Raw genomic sequence first — 16,463 nt, 5'->3', positions numbered from 1 at the left:
AACTAATCTTTTATGGTATGTGCTTCCATAGGACTCTTGAGGTTAGCTCTGCACAGAACACAGTGCAACAGTCTAGTTATCACTGTATAAATTACTGTTGTCACATATTCAATAAATGTCACAATTAGTGAGCTGATCAAAACTAGTCAAAAGCACTCTGAGCCACTTTGGAGAATATCAAATTTATTTTAAAGTGACTTATCGTCAATGGGATAAAGTTATATTTAAATTTAAAAGCAGGTGTTATCGCCCTCAGCTGCAGCTGGGTGAGTGCAACCCATCTGCAGCCCGGACACCAGCCATGCTTATCCAGTGGCTTTTCAAAAACGGGAGCCTGCTGTTTTTGAAAAGGCAATGGATAAGTGCAGCTGGGGTCTGGGCTGCAGACGAGATAATCTCCTAAAGGTATTTGAGTCTGGCCATAACTGACCAAAAGTACTCTGAGCCTCCAAAGATATTGGGGCACCTATCCTTCAGGTCAATATCTAACATCTCCGCTTCCTTCTATTTTGATTGTTTAAGTAATGGTTTTAATGATTTATTTTATATTTTATGATTTATTTTGATATTTTGTTATATATGTAAAGGGGGGAGGGAATTATTTGTATTGTATTGTATTGTATTTTATGTGTCTATTGGTTTTTATTGTTGTATTACTGTATTGTATTTTACGACATTTTATGGATTTGCTTTTGTAATTTTGTAAACTGCCTTGATCTTTTGGAAAGGTGGCATATAAATAAAATGTCTTATTATTATTATTATTATTATTATTATTATTATTATTAAGAGTGTAGCCTAACATTCACGATTTGATGCTACACAATTCCTGGTCCTAGTAGCTACCAATTCACAGAGAATTCATCAGGTTAATTTTTGTTCACTGACAATCGATCATGAAATTCATTACAACTTGATTTTTTTTTGGGGGGGGGGGGGCTTTCTTTTAAATGTTTCCCTTACAAAATATCAATTTGTTTTAACTGTTATTTCAAAATTGAATTTTGATTAACATTTGGAACTATAGCACAATCCTACATATATCTACTCAGAAATAAAGCTTATTACTTTAACAGCATGATTTATTCAGTTTATCAGGAGGATTTATTACAATTATTTGAGGAGTCTCAATAAGCTTTACTCTTAAGCAAAAGTGTACGGATCTGCAGTTGGTATCAAGTCAATTAGTCAATAATTTTTCCAAGCTACAATACAGTCAGACAAGCAAAAAAACTAGTAACTGAAACAAGTATATAGAACCAAATAAGATCCTGAAAGCATGGCTGTGGCAGTAAAATTAATTACTGTGAACATAGAAGAAAATCTACCCTGCAAAACATCCTCCAGTCCCAGGAATATCTAACTAGCCTGCCTCTAATCTTTTGGTGGAGAGGTCAAAAAAGGAGGCATTACTTTTCCACAGGATCCAAACCTTTCTCTTTTTTTTTAATTGGACACATCCCCTAGATTGGGCACAACTTTGCTGCCCCTGAATACAGTTGGCCCTTCTTATACACGGATTTTTTATACATGGATTCAAGCATACACGGTTTGAAAATGTTCCAAAAAAGTATAAAGTTACCTTGATATTCCATTTTTTATAAGGGACACCATTTTGCTATGCCATTACATTTAATGGGACTTGAGCATACACGGATTTTGTTATACACGGGGGATCTTGGAACCAAACCCCAGCGTATAACAAGGGTCCACTGTATATGAAAGCATATTCTATGCATTCCAAATTGAATTATATCCATTCAGAGCAACAAAAAGTTATATGTCGGGGATGTGTGTGTGTAAAAAGCCAAAAAAAAAAAAAAAAAAAGAACTCTTCCTTCTTCTTTCTGCCTTACCAGGAGATAGAAACTGGAACTTTGGTTGTCATCAGTTCTTTCTTTCCCTTCTCTACTGGATTGTTTTGTACATTAATCCATAATTAATGTTCCAAAAGTTAACTAATTCCAATAAAAAAGGAAATAAGTTTGTAATCTCTTTCCCTTATCATTGGTGGCAAGAAACAGCATCTAGAGCAAGAATGTAACTAGTAGGTGACCATGAAAGATTCAGCATAGGTAATGGTCCCTCAGGGGAGACATGTGGTGGTGATAGGGACTCCCTGCTGAGCGGAACAGAAGCAGTCATTTGCAGACCTGACAGGATGTGCTGTCTCCCTATGATAAAAATCCATGATTTGACAGAGAGACTGACAAGACTCATCAAGCCCACTGATTCTTATCCCCTCCTTTTGGTCTATATGGGGACCAATGACATTGAAAGGCATAGCCTTCATAAGGAATTATGAAGGTCTGGAGAGGAAGCTGAAAGACCTTGATGCACAGGTTGTCCTTTCATTTCATTTCTCCTCCCAGTTGAAGGACACAGCCCAGGAAGGGAGAGAATAATGGACATGAACAACTGGCTCCATAACTGGTGCCACCAAGAACAATTTGGCATCTTGGACCATGATCTTTGATTTCATGAAGATGGCATTCTAGCAGAGGATGTGTTGAACTTCACAGCAATTGGCAGAAATATTTTTGCTACAAGGCTCACAAACATGATTGGGGTTTTTTTAATCTGAGTTATATCGGGGTGGAAGACAGTATTCTTGAGGACAGGATTTCATCAATTGCTAGGAACTACAGCCTGAAAAAAACCCACCCTTTAATAGTCATCAAGGGGGATGGCTGATGGTCTGAGATATTTTTACGTTAACATAAACGTTTTAGTGGGAAATGAACAAGATGAACTTGAACTCTTAACACAGCAAAGGATATATGATATAATAGGTGTCACTGATGAGTCCCATGATTAGATTTGTAATAATAGAGGGGTATGACTTTTTCAGAGAAATAAACCAAACAGAAAAAGAGGCATAACAACAATATATGACTAGGGTGTTTACACCTGTGAAGAGATCCATGACTTAAATCCTGGAAGCCAGGTTGAAAGCATTTGGGTAAAAATTAAGGGAGCCAGAAACAACAAGGATGCCATTATGGAGGTCCACTACAGACCCCCATGCCAGGACTTGGATGGTGACTTCCTGGAACAAGTGACCAAAAATCCAGAAAAGAGGTACTGTATGTAATAATAATGAGAGATTTCAACTATCCTGGTTTTTGTTGAAAGTCAAACTTTGCCAGGAATATAACGTTCAACCAATTCCTTACTTGTGTTGCAGACCATTTCATTGTCCAGAAGGTGAATGAGACAACAAGGGATCAACTATTTTACATGTTAAAAATCATACAGGAGAAAAAAAACATGACAGTCTCAAGCCTGCATTAATTTTCATGTGAGGCTGCTGGTACAAACAATTTTTAATCTGCATCCAACACATTTCAGACAAAGAATCAGAGTCCTTATATTGTGGCTTACAGAAAAGAAGAGAAATCTATCAACACTAGCTGTTAAAATTTGTAACATTAAATTAAAAAAGCAGAGATTCAGACTTCGTAAAGATAGTAATGCATACTATTGGCACAAAAAAAGTAAACATTTACTGTGGCATGATGTAAAGCCTCAATGCTATATTCATTCTAAATATAAGAAATAGGCTGGCAAAGTAAATAACACAGTACAGTATGGTACTTATTTATATTTTAATAGCACCCACTATGTATGCAATTACAATGCGTAAAGAAAAACATGCTTGTAAAAACTGGGTAAAATATACCATAGGAAAGTATGTAATATACAGACCAAGAATCTGTGCACAAAAGTATACTTCCAATTTAATAAATATCACTAATATAATTTAAAACTATAAAATGTATAAATCTGTTTTGTGTCACCAAGAAAGGAATAGGTAGGCCATTGCTAGTGAAGATGCACATAGAACAGAGCTTGGGAAAATTATTTTTGGAGGGATAGTGGCAGCCAAGATCCCAAAACTAATTTTTCCAAGCTTAGGTATAGACCTGTAGACATGCCAGGTTGCAATCACTTTGTTAAAAAGTCCTTATTGTCCTTATTCAAAAAAGTATAAACCAAATTTTTGCTATAGTGCAGCAGATTTAGCACAGATAATATTAACTTTAAAAAATAAGCATATACACACAGATTAGCTAAACCTCGGTACCAACCTATCTGGGACCAATTCCCATTGAAACTAATTAAACATATGTCTGTGTAGCCACATATAATAATGCAAGACAGATTTTCATGGAAAACATTAAATGACCCAAATATCAATGAACATACCTAGAAGTTTCAGCTTGTTTGTGAAACTGTAGAAAGCAGAATAATATTTGCTTTTCACTGTACAAATATTGTTCCTGTACAAATATTGTTCCTCACCACTGAGTAAATTTCACACACTAAACTATCTCTGCATTATAATCATGGATGCTCATATATTCTAAACTTTAAAAATCCAAATGCTGTGCCAAGAGAAGCTGGATTTGCATACTTACTCTCGGCCAGTTTCACCAGGCAGAATCTATTGATGAAAAGTCCCAGATAAGAGTAAGAGAATAAGTTGACATTGCACCAGCCCTTTGATACCATGTCAATAGCTCCTAGCTGCAGGCATGGAATCTGGAGCACTTCCGCCAAGCTTTGAAGTAGAGCAGGAAAGTGGAAAGCCAGAGAGGAAGCATTTTCACTTTGAAAACTCTAGCTAAGTTCTTGGTTAAGTGTTCCACTTATGAAAACCAACCACTTAAAACATCCCACAGGCTATAATACTCTGTACTCTAAAAAAATGAGAATTGTGTTCATTAGATGTGCTTGAAAACCACTAGCAAAGTGGATATGAAGAAAAGAAAGCAGGGCAGAAAAATATGAAAAGCCACTTTTTTTTTCAGTAAGTGGAAGGCATATTGCAATCCTTTGTGTGTCTACTCCCATTAATTTTTATTAAGCTTGTTCCAAGATAAATGGATTTAGGACTGCATTCTTCATTCTTACATCAGGCTCTTATCTTATGTCTTCTCCAGTTCCTCTTAGTATCTGTAAACTTTCTTTATGTCTTTCAAACAATATAAACATATAGATATATACAATATGAGGCATACCTGAATGAGCTTGTAGACACCAGGCTCAGTGTCCCTGCTTACTCTCAAGTTACTTTAGCACTACTTTGTGATTTCCAATGGCAGCTGTGTTTCCTAGCCTTCCTCTCTGCTTACTCATTTCTTCTTTAATATTTTCCTTGGCTCACCCATCTCTTGTATTTAGAGCATTGCTCATCCATTTTCTTTCAGTTCCTGTGATCTCCAATGTATCTTTCCATTGCCTCCTACTCATTGCTGGCCTTACAGCAGGTTTCACACCACCACATTTTCTAGATCTTTATCTCTCCTATGCCTTTTGTCAGTCACCTCTCTCCATCCCACACTTCTCTGGGGCAGAGGTAACACTAAGGGGCATGGGGTTGTGCAGACCACAGAGGGTGACACCTGGACAGGCCCTTTGTCCACTTCAGCCATAGGGTGGGGGGGGAGATGCAGTGCTGCTACTTGGTCTGGTAGGGCTGCTGGCCAGTCAAGAAAGGGAGATGCTGCTATTGGTGGCAGCAGTGGCACATCAAACTGTTCCCCTTCCTGCTGTTATTGCCTGGCTTTCCCACCCGGCCAGATGCCAGGCGACAACAGCAGATCACAGCAGCTGCCAACACCTACCTCTTCTTTTCTGATGTTTCGGCTCCTTCAGCCAAGAGAGTAATGGCTACAGAGAAGCCTGAATTACAAGCCTCACCCTCCTTTCCCTCTCATCCCATTGCCTTGCTTTCCTGGCCAGCCCTCCACCCATCCTTTCCAGGTTTGGCTGGCCAGTGGGCGGGCAGACAAGTGAGTGGTGAAGCAAGGTAGCAGGAGTGGATGGAAAGGTAGGTGGGATAGGCCAACCCCCCTCCCAGCATTCCTTTCCAGGTCTGGCTGGATGGTGGTCAGCTGGCTGAACACTTACCATAAATGGTGAAGGAAGATATTTTCCAGCACCCAAGTAAGCACAAAGATTAGCTAGCAAAGTAAAATTAATCCCTCTCCTCTTGTCAGTGGAACAGCACTATGTACTGAATGATCACATAAACTACTACACATGGCTGCCAAGGTATAAGAAACTTCACATTCCAGGAAAATTGGGGCATATTAGCTTACAGTTGTAAACCGCTTAGAAACTGCTTAGGCAGTATGAAGTGGTATATAAATGAAGCTTGTTTGATATTACTAACACTATTACATAAACAGGATTAAACATGCACTAATGTATGCACAGCTTAAAGATCTTTTCTTAAACACTGAATAGAACTTCATGATGGGATACAGCATGTTCTATGCTGTGTCCCTTATGAACACAGCAAAGACTCCAACCCGAATTTATTCAGAAGAAATAAACAAGTATTTATTTTTTTGTTATGTGCCTTCAGGTTGGGTCCGATTTATGAAGACCCTATCATAGGGTTTTCTTGACAAACTTTATTCATAGGTTTGTTGTTGCCTTCCTCTTAGGCTGAATGAATATGTCTTGACCAAAGCCACACAGTGGGTTTCCATGGATAAGCAGGGACTTGAATCATGATTTCTTAAGAGTCCTAGCCCAACAGTTAAACTACTAAACCATGCTGTTTATGTTGTTGTTGTTTATAACTTTGTAGTTATAACATAAGCTTGGATTGTGGTTATATTGCTTATATACTGGCTTTCCATGAAATCATCTTGATTCTATTATATCAAACTGTGTATTATATCCCGATTTCTTTTGCTACATCTTTCCTCCCTACTAATGCCAACCTATGTCTTTGGCCCTGTACAGACTGGCCTTAAAGGCCAGCTTGGGAGCAGATGCATGCCCTGTGATGCATGCCCCTATTCTGCTCCTGGGTGGCATGATGCTGTGCGCCGCTCCACATGGCATGTGGCATCACAGTGCTCTTCTGGTGCTGTGTCTGCATGACACAGTGCTGAAGGAGCGCCGTAAAGCCACAGCACTGCATCTATCATGCCCTGCAAAGGCCATATATACACACACACTCACACACTTTTTCCAGGCAAGCATTCTCTGAAGATGCCAGCCACAGATGCTGGTGAAATGTCAGGAAGAAACACTTCTAGAACATGGCTACATAGCCTGAAAAACACACAAAAAACTCTCTGATTCATGTTTCTCAGGATCCATGTCACTATTATATTGGAGTTTCCTTTCGCATCTAACCATAGCAACAGCTTAATGTCCTTTTGCCTTGAATCGAGTTGCAGCATTAATAATAATGATAAAATTTATTTCTATCCTGCCTCTCCAATAAGATCACTAGACACAGAGTTAATTGTAATTGTCCTCTGTTCTCCTGCAGTAGCTGGTTGAATACCTTTTGACTTAGGAGTCTCATCATCTGGCACTATTTTTTGTTTCATTTTGGATTGTCTCATCATATGGTTTTCATGGTAAAAGACATTCTGAAGAGGTTTATCTGTGCCTTCTTCTGCACAATATTAACAGGAGTTGGTTAAAATGCCACTACCATTGTCTTGGACAGATCCTTTGCCAGTATCACCCCTGCACACATGCACTGCTGCTGCCTAGTAGAGGTTTGGTACATTGTGCCTGGCTTCTTAGCCAAATTCTATCAAGTGTGGGCTTTGCTACATAACTTCTTGCCTTAAAGAAGTATATAATCCCAGCACAACAAAAGAGTGATGCCATGGTGGAGCATCTTATATTTTAAAAAGCACAATTGCATACAATCAAAATGTACAAATTTGGGAGGCTTTTATTCTGTATACCATTCCTTTCAAAAAGAAATAGCAGTTTTATTTTTCAGTGGCTTCTCTTCTTTCTGTCTGAAGATAACATGGCTACTATTGAACTTTTAAAATTATCCAGCATTATTGCTACCCTCAAGTTACAGTGGCTGCCTTCAAAATAGCCTGCTCAGCAGCACACAACCAGGAGCCAGGGAATTCCTAGTTGCATTAAGAAAGCATTTCTATTAAACAGAACTGGGAACAAACACAACTTTACTTCATTTTTGAAGTGCCACTTCAATAAAAGGAGAGTCTCGTAGGAGTTGCAATTAATCTACTTGTTCTATTTCCCCACCTCCATCCCTGACCCAGAAAGTATGACAATTTGCTGCAAATTAGAAAACACATGAAAGGAATAATAATCTTAGAGAGAAAAGTTCAAAAGTTCAATGCTGTAATGCAACTGCATTATAACATCTTCAAGCTCCACCCATTTCCCTAGAAAGTTGCAAGTTGGACAGGCTCAGTTTCATTTCCTCAAAGTCAAGTTTATATCTACAAGCAAAGAAAACTCCAAAACTTCATTGTGCTGTACACTCCACCTGATAGTGGGCTGAGTGCAGGTTTAAATATGCATAGAGCTGAACTACTGAAATCAGTGACAGATCAACTTATTTCACTGGCTCTATTCTGAACATTTTTTTCTGTGCAGAGCAGTTTTCTTTCATTTGCTCCTCTATGCTTACTATAGCTATAGGAGATGGGAATAAAACCTTGGCTTTTGCATCCCAATGCCCCTAATGAAAGAAGGATACTACTTGTATCTACTACTGTAGCCCAAAAAAGTAAAAATCAGTGGAAACCAATGCGAATATCATTTTCCTTCTGGGAACACTGATGTATGTAATCCCTGTGTGTTCTCTCAGAAGGAACTCAGCTGGGCAACTAAGCCACCCCAAACCCTGGACTCCTTAGTCGAGGAAAAGGGAGCCTGGAAAAGGGAGAAAATGCTGGCTCCTGAAGTATGTATTTAAGGTGAAGCAGGACCTCACTCAAGATGTGCCTGTTCACAAATAATAAGACATGGCATCTCTGCCTTTGGTTTCATGATTGAAATTTCAACCAAACATTAGAGTAACTGTACCTGCTTGAGTGAAAGTACTCCCAGGTGTCAGACTCCTCACTGTTGAGGACAACAACAACCAGCAAAAGCATACCAGGAATTATCTAACAGATGAGACACAATATTTCAGAACAATTGCTATTTTCCATTCTTCCTGCTATTAAGTTTAGAAAAGCGTTGATCAGCATGACTTGGGGCACTTCTGAGATCTAGGAAATGAACAAATCAGCATTCCAATCACCTAAAAAAGCACTATGCTCACTGGAGAAAATGGTCATTATCCAGACATTTTCTGCCTTCTTCAATTTAGTATGCTTCCCACTTTGATGCAATTATGGAAACTTGTCCAATTTATCAATTTATTCAAGGAACAGAACAATCTGCAGCTCAGCTACAAAAATGCAATAATGATTTTAGAAACAGACAAAAAGGAAAGGCTATGTGAAATCATTCACCACAAAACCTGTATGTACTAACATGTACCGTATTTTCCGGTGTACAAGATGACATTTTGACCCGATAAAATTGGGTCAAAAGTCGGGGGTTGTCTTGTACGCCGGGTTGAGCCCGGCAGCCCCGCAGCTGGGTGGGTGCGCGCGCTCTCGGGGCCACCGGCCTCTCAGGCCTCTGGAGGCCTGTGGAGCCGGCAGCCTCATGCCAGCTTCTAAGGGGCCTTTGGAGGCCCCTTGAAGCCGGCGTGCACGTGCACAGCTAGCTGCCGCGCTACTTAGGAGGAGGGTAGCCTTATACAGTGAGTATAGGCTAAACCCCAGATTTTTATTTTAAAAGTTGGGTGTTGTCTTATATGCCCGGTCGTCTTATACGCCGGAAAATACAATATGTTACCTTCTAAATCTGTATACAGAGTAGCATAATACAGACTGATGCAATTTAGGAACTGTATTAAAAAATTTGGTTCCTGAGATATGAAATATTAGATAATATTAGACAAAAGTTCCAATTTCCATGTAATTAAGAAGTCACTGATTCTGCCTACTTCTTCTTTACTCTGCTTCAGTACCTTTATCAGGTCTATGTACCTACCTTTTTACAAACAGCATGATAACTTATGGAAGAAGCTGTTGCTGAAATTATTGCTGTCATGGGACGAGACCAAGGTCAGTCACAAGTATATGGTATGTAGGCATAGGATCAGTCCCTTACTTGACCAATTAAAAGTGATTCAGGGAACAGATGATAAGAAAGATGATTGCCTGAGAACCAAAAGAATCCTACTGGGCACTGAAGATAGACAACGCCATGCATGCCCATGCTAGAAAAAAACAGTTTCTCCTCATATGGTAGCATATGACTCTTACAAAAGCTAACCATGTCCAAGATACTTCAAACAAAACCTTAGCTTGACACTGGAGAATTTCATGTCCACAGGCATAGATATGCTAGATCCTCCAACATTTATGATTAGTGTATCCTAAGACCTATTATAACAATAAAGATATGTCTTATTCAGAACATGACATTTCAAGTTGAACAGTTTTATGGATCAGTCCCAAGGAATGTCAGTACATTGAAACCATCTACAGTTTGTTTTTCCTTCTGGAGTTACAACTGCCTAGAGATATGAAGACCTGGGGGGGGGACTGGAAAAATGCAGGGAGCAGGGGTCCTGCCCCCCCCCCCCAAAAAAACAGATAATATATTTTCTTTTAGAACAATGAAGGAAATGTTTAAGATATCCAGAGGCCTTGGCAGATGACCTCAGTTTTCTCCCCAATGCTTGTCTGATAACCTTTGGTCTCCATCAGTCAATAAATAATAGTGGAGAGAGGACTCCTGCAGCTATAAGGTGGCTTGTGGTGGGAGGGGGATATAGCATAGGTCCACATGTGGAACATATATGCTATATCCCCATGATCTTTGGTGTACTTACTTATAAATGTGCAGTTTTTATATTCTGCCTTTGCACACACTTAAAAGTAGTTAATAAAGGTTGAGTAATGAAAGTTGTATTTCATAAAATCTGGAAAAAATCCAGAAGAATAAGGAAGAAGACTAATCAAGAAAGCATCTTCTCTTGAGTTATTTTGTGGTATCTTAGAATTACAAAGCTAAAACTAGCACTTTGATCTAGGCCCAAGGGCACACTTATAAACAGTGCAATTACCACAAAACAAAATGTAGTCTACATGTATCCACACCACTGCTGGAAATATTTAGATGACAGCAAGCACAAGGATCAGATATGTTTTCACTTCCAGTGTCAGCATTACCAAAAGCAGCTGAAGAAGTAGACTGAAGTGTATTAAAGCTTGTGCTGCCAACTTCTTTCTTTTAGTTAGTCTCAAAAGTGCTACAAGGTCACTCTACATACAGCATTAGAATATATTTCCTACATTGTCCAAATGTTGTTATACAACTGCATCCTCTCTGACCTTTTGAATGCTAACTGAATCTAAAGGAAGATGAGGCTGAATGAATCTATAGTATGTGATTGCTACACTTCAAAAATTATTTGCAGCAGCATGAAATTTTACCATATTACACTGGTTCGTATATCATTGAATATAATGGATATACCAGCTCTGTGATGCTGCCTCACTTTAACTTAACGAGGGAGGTTGAAATATATAGTGACAGAATGCTTCACGTATTTACCTTAACCATTTCCAGAAAAAAATTGGGGGGGATTGGGGAAGGAAACAATGATGACAACACATTTTTGAAATGGGGGCTTTAGAATGTATGCTACAGAAGCTGAGAAATTCATGTCCCATAATGAACTGCACCCAAAGTCTTACCAAGTAAAGAGTTCATAATGCATTTGTTGACAACATCAGTCCTCAGCTCCAACCAAGTGGCAAAGAGGAAAAACTGGTAGAAAGGAAGACAACTTGCAGACATGCTTAGGGTTTGGACATTTCTGAGCATGCTCAAAAGCAAGATTGCCTGCTGGGTGCATGTGATTTGCTTTTTTTTTTTAAGGTTTTCAATTTCATGAATTGGCCTGCAAGGAATAACAAATTAAAGTTCCCAAGATTTCTGGTAGAAAATAACGCTTTTCAACATACTCAGGGGTGCTCAATCTTAAATATAAGAACTTCCCTGCCTCCACAGCTGCCTACTAGGTTCCATAGTCTTCTGGAACAGGTTTTTGAAGTTCAGAGAGAGGGTCTAAAGTGTAAAGGGGAGGGGGGAATGTCCCATCTCATTTCTGCTTGATTCCAGTGTTCCACCAGCAGAAGTTCATAATGAAATCATCCACAAGATCGCTCTCCTATTTCCATTTCATGCTTTCCCAGCTACCTTTTGCAGAATATGTTTGCTTGGCAGTGGACTGGCAGAAATGGCTTAGGGCAAGCTCTGTCATGCTTACATTTTAAGCTTTCTCAGAAAAACTGAACTCATTATGAAGCAAGCTGGGGAAATGTGTCCATCACTAGGCAACAGTAGCCTAGGGCTGCAATCCAATATATGCAAGTCCCCTTGAACACAGTAGTACTTACTTCCAAGTGGATGGACATTCTGAAAAGTAAAATATTTGCAGATGCTACAAACAGAATACCGTATATGAATTACAAATGTCTTAAAATAATTTGTAGGAACTGACTAACATAGAACCATACAAAGCAGTGCACTGGCTCAGTCAGAAATAAACAGTTTTAAGATACTTAAACTTTAATGACAGAAACACATGTTAAAGTCTTTCCCACTCAGTAAGACTTTAAAGTGTTTATCTTTTGGTTGTATCACACCCAAAATACATATCGTATATCCATTTTTTCTTGTTTAATATCATTTTGAGTAGGTCTTAAAAATCACTATAGTATTATTAACAACTGAGAAAATGTTTCAATGTTCCAGAATCAGTACTGAACTCACATTAAATTATGTGCAGCTTTGTGGGTCCTATGCCTTTATGAGAAGGCAAGTGTAAACATACAGATATAAAGCAGAGAATATTTCTATGTTATTCAATGACTGAAATATTACACCATTATTAGTCTTCCCTTCCAGAGACTAGATACAAAACATTCTTACCATATATTCCATATTGGAAGCTTGTGGATAAACCTGACCCCGTAATTTATTATGAAGATCCAAGATACTCTGCATGTCACTGTCAGTGATAGCTCTTTTTCCTCTTTGCTTGGCAACCCACCATTCACCATCTTCATCCATGTATTTTTCCAGTAGCTCCTCAAAGTCTGTTGCATTGGGAAGTACCATAGCAGAAACTGCTTGAACTATGAATAGGAAAGCAGTTACTCTGAACCCTCCTTCTGCTATGCTCTTCATGATGAATGGTCTCAAAACTCCACTCTGTTAACTCCAAGACAAAGACTTCTTCCAGGTCTGTTGGCTGCAACAGCAAAAAAGAGTGAAGTGGTTTTGAGGTTGAGTTACTGATATGAATTGATTTATTAAATAACAAAAGTCAAACTGTACTTGAAAGAGCAGTATTACAGTCTGGGATGTAGGGAGACTGACTAAGAGCCAGCTAATGCAAACACTCAACATTTACACTGTGGGTATGAATGATAACTTATCTTCCTCCTCATGAACTGAAGACTGTAAAAGTGTGCTCTACAAAACTATGTGAATGCACATTTGAGAGCCTGTATGAAAGAACTTCATTTTCCCTGTGAAGGTACTAAAAATGAGGCGATCACACTGAATGACTGATTAATTCTGGCCTCTTGCAATGGAGCTCTTCTAAAAATGCCTTTGCAATTGCAAGATGCATGATGAATCTAAAGCAAGGAATAAATCTGGGAAATTTGATGAGAATCAAAATCTAGCCAAATCTAGCCAAATGTAAATACTTTAAGGCTGTAATCTTCATCACATTTACTGTGGTGTAAGCTCTGTTAAGCACAGTAGGGTTTAACATCACAATAAACATGCATCCAACTGTGCTTTACATCTCACTGATTTTAAGTGGCAGATAACTTAAGCACATGCTTAACTCTTCCACTGAAATCAATGAGACACAAATATACTGAGTAATTCTGTAAGTGGCTGAATAGCCACTCAGAAGTCTTTCTTCTGAGAAATATATTGCAATATATGTTGACAGTATTTTGCATTGTGTGCATAATACAATTCAAGGTCCATTTTTTAAAATGTTTCATAGACTTTAATCTTTCATAGATTTTTGCAAAGCATCTGAGGAAGCAGACTGAAGTCTACAAAAGCTCATGCTGCCAACTTCTTTCTTTCATTTAGTCTCAAAAGGTGCTACAAGATCTCTTTACATACTGATTCTACTAACATGGCTGTATCTTTGAAAATAGTCAATATAATAATTATTTATTTATTTATTTATTTATTTATTTATTTATTTATGTAACCATTTTGCCATCTTAGGTAAAACATCATTTCACTAATCCATTGTATTTAATGGGTCTTGAGCATCCACGGATGTCATCCAAGGGAGTTCTGGAACCAAACCCCAGCAGACACCAGGGGTCCACTGTATATGTATATATAAAATGTTTTCCCTTATATTAAGCAAATTAAGCAGATTGGTCCAGAGCAAGACACATTATTTTAATGCTTAAAAAAGTTCACCTGTTTGTGAACTTTGCTTCCACCCCACCCCATCCCACCCAGAAAGGTGCAGTGACTTCTCTGCCTTCCTGGTCAGCTTCTTCAGAGAGTAAGGGTCAGAAGGGTCACATGTCCCACATCCTAATTTGGGAAGCACTTTTTTCTTCCACAGAAAGATGCTAAACTGGGACTAGAGAAGGAGAACCTCTGGGCTCTGAGCCTTTGGCTCCACTTGGTGGGAAGGGTAGCAGGGTGACCAGAGGCCCTAACCATAAAAAGAGGACAAGGCACCACAAAATGATGGTCATTCAAGAAAAAATGGAGGTCAAGATCAAATAAAAAGTAAACATACACCATATAAAATATATATATATTCATGCTTTTTAGTCCTGTTCAAAATGGAGGACCTTTTGAAATTCCTCCTGGACAGAAGGCTGAAATGTACGACAGGTCCTAGAAAAGGAAGCTGTACGGTCACTCTGTCCTCACAGCAAAGGAGCACAAGGCCCTGCAAAATGTAGGGCATTCAAGAAAAAATGGGAGACATGATATATAAACACCTGCTTCTTACTCTTACTCAAAAAGGAGGATCTTTTGGAAATTCTTCCTGGACAGAAGGCTGAAATGTAGGACTTGGGCCACAACACGAGAAACGCTAAAAACCACTCATGTAACTATATAAATCATGTTTCTTAGTCCTCCTCAAAATGGAGGACATGATCAAATGTAAGCAGAAATGTAGGGCAGGTCCTGGGGGAAAAGAAGGACATCTAGACAACCCTACCGTGACCCAAGAAAAGCTAAAAGCCATTCATATGAATATGAATGCATGCTTCTCAGTGATGCTCATAATGGAGGACGTGTGGGAAATTCCTCCTGGACAGAAAGAGGTAGGGCAGAAATGTAAAGGAGGCGGCCATCTGGACACCATGACCCGAGGAAAGCTAAAACCACTCATTTAACTATAAAAATCATGCTTCTTAGTCCTGCTCAAAATGGAGGACATGTTGAAATATACGTAGGGAGCACCTTGGAGACCAAATGAAAGAAAGAAATGGCCAGCAGGCGCTTTTGTAGACTTCAGTCCATAGGCAGAAATGCAGGGCAGGTCCTGGGAGAGAGAGGGAGCAAAAGGAGGACGTCTGGTCCCCCTGGCCATGCCCCAAGAAGAGCTAAAACCACTCACCTAACTATTAAAAAACCCCAGGCTGTCCTGCTCAAAATGGAGGACAGGGTGAAATGTAGGTAGAAGTGTAGGTCAGGTCCTGGGGCGGGGGGAGGGGAAGGAGGACATGAAGCAACAAAAGCTCAAACCCCTCCTAGGAATATGAACTCCCCAGGCTTCTTCTCAGTGATGCTCAAAAGGGAGGACTTTTTGGAAATCCCTCCTGGACAGAAGGAGGTAGAAATGTCGGGCAGAAAAGTCCTGGAAGGGGAAGAAGAGGGGGGTATAAAAAGGAGGACGTGTTTGTTCCCCTTGGAGGGGAGAGGAGGGGAGCTTTCCTTACCTGAGGCCTCCTTGGCAAAGAGGAGGAAGAGGAGGACCCCCCTCAGCTCCCACCGAAGTTGGAGGAGAAGCAGCCAAGTTCTCCCGCGCTGCTGGGGGCGACGGGGGGGGGGTCCCAGGGGCTGCCTCTCAGCCTCCCTCTGCTCCCCTCCGCCTCCGAGAGCAGGCAGCCAGCTGCTGGGCTGAGGAGGAGCAGGGCTTCTCTTTCTCCCTCCAGTGCTGTGGAAGCCCCTTTATCCCCAGCCACTTACCCACCCACCATGACGTGCCCAGCCCTCCGTCCCCAGCATCCCGCCTTTTTCCTCCCAGAGCTCAAGGTTGGGGCAGCCCCTGCCAAGCAGAGGAAGAGAAGGATAAGTTCATCCTGCTTAGCCCTGCTTGAAATGCAGGACCTTTTTGGCATTCCTCCTGGCCAGAAGGAGGTTGAAATGGAGGACAGCCTGCCTGGTCCCCCTGTCCTCAAGGCAAAGGAGCACAAGGCACTGCAAAGAAGAAGAAGAAAAGGGAAGATGTGACCCAATAAAAAGTTTTACAAAACATTCCTAGAAATACAAATCCTCCAAGTAGTGAGACTCAAAATGGAAGACCTTTGGGAATGCCACCTGGACAGAAAGAGGCTGTAATGGAGACC

General features: G+C 39.9%; 1 protein-coding gene across 1 annotated transcript in view; it reads right to left on the bottom strand.

Annotated features, from left to right (window-relative positions):
• Positions 1 to 16,020, bottom strand: part of CRISPLD1 (cysteine rich secretory protein LCCL domain containing 1) — a 40,395-nt gene extending 24,375 nt beyond the window's left edge. The window contains exons 1-2 of the mRNA XM_042466339.1: positions 15,834 to 16,020; positions 12,814 to 13,135 (exon numbers count right to left, since the gene is read on the bottom strand). Of these exons, the coding sequence (XP_042322273.1) occupies positions 12,814 to 13,071 (258 nt within the window). The 5' untranslated portion in view covers positions 13,072 to 13,135; positions 15,834 to 16,020. The remainder of the gene's footprint in view (positions 1 to 12,813; positions 13,136 to 15,833) is intronic.
• Between the last annotated feature and the right edge of the window lie 443 nt (positions 16,021 to 16,463).

This window comes from Sceloporus undulatus, chromosome 4, assembly GCF_019175285.1.
Source record: "Sceloporus undulatus isolate JIND9_A2432 ecotype Alabama chromosome 4, SceUnd_v1.1, whole genome shotgun sequence".
Classification (NCBI taxonomy): Eukaryota; Metazoa; Chordata; class Lepidosauria; order Squamata; family Phrynosomatidae; genus Sceloporus; species Sceloporus undulatus.
Note: the sequence above shows the minus strand (reverse complement) of the source record. Positions and strands in the feature narration are given on the sequence as shown.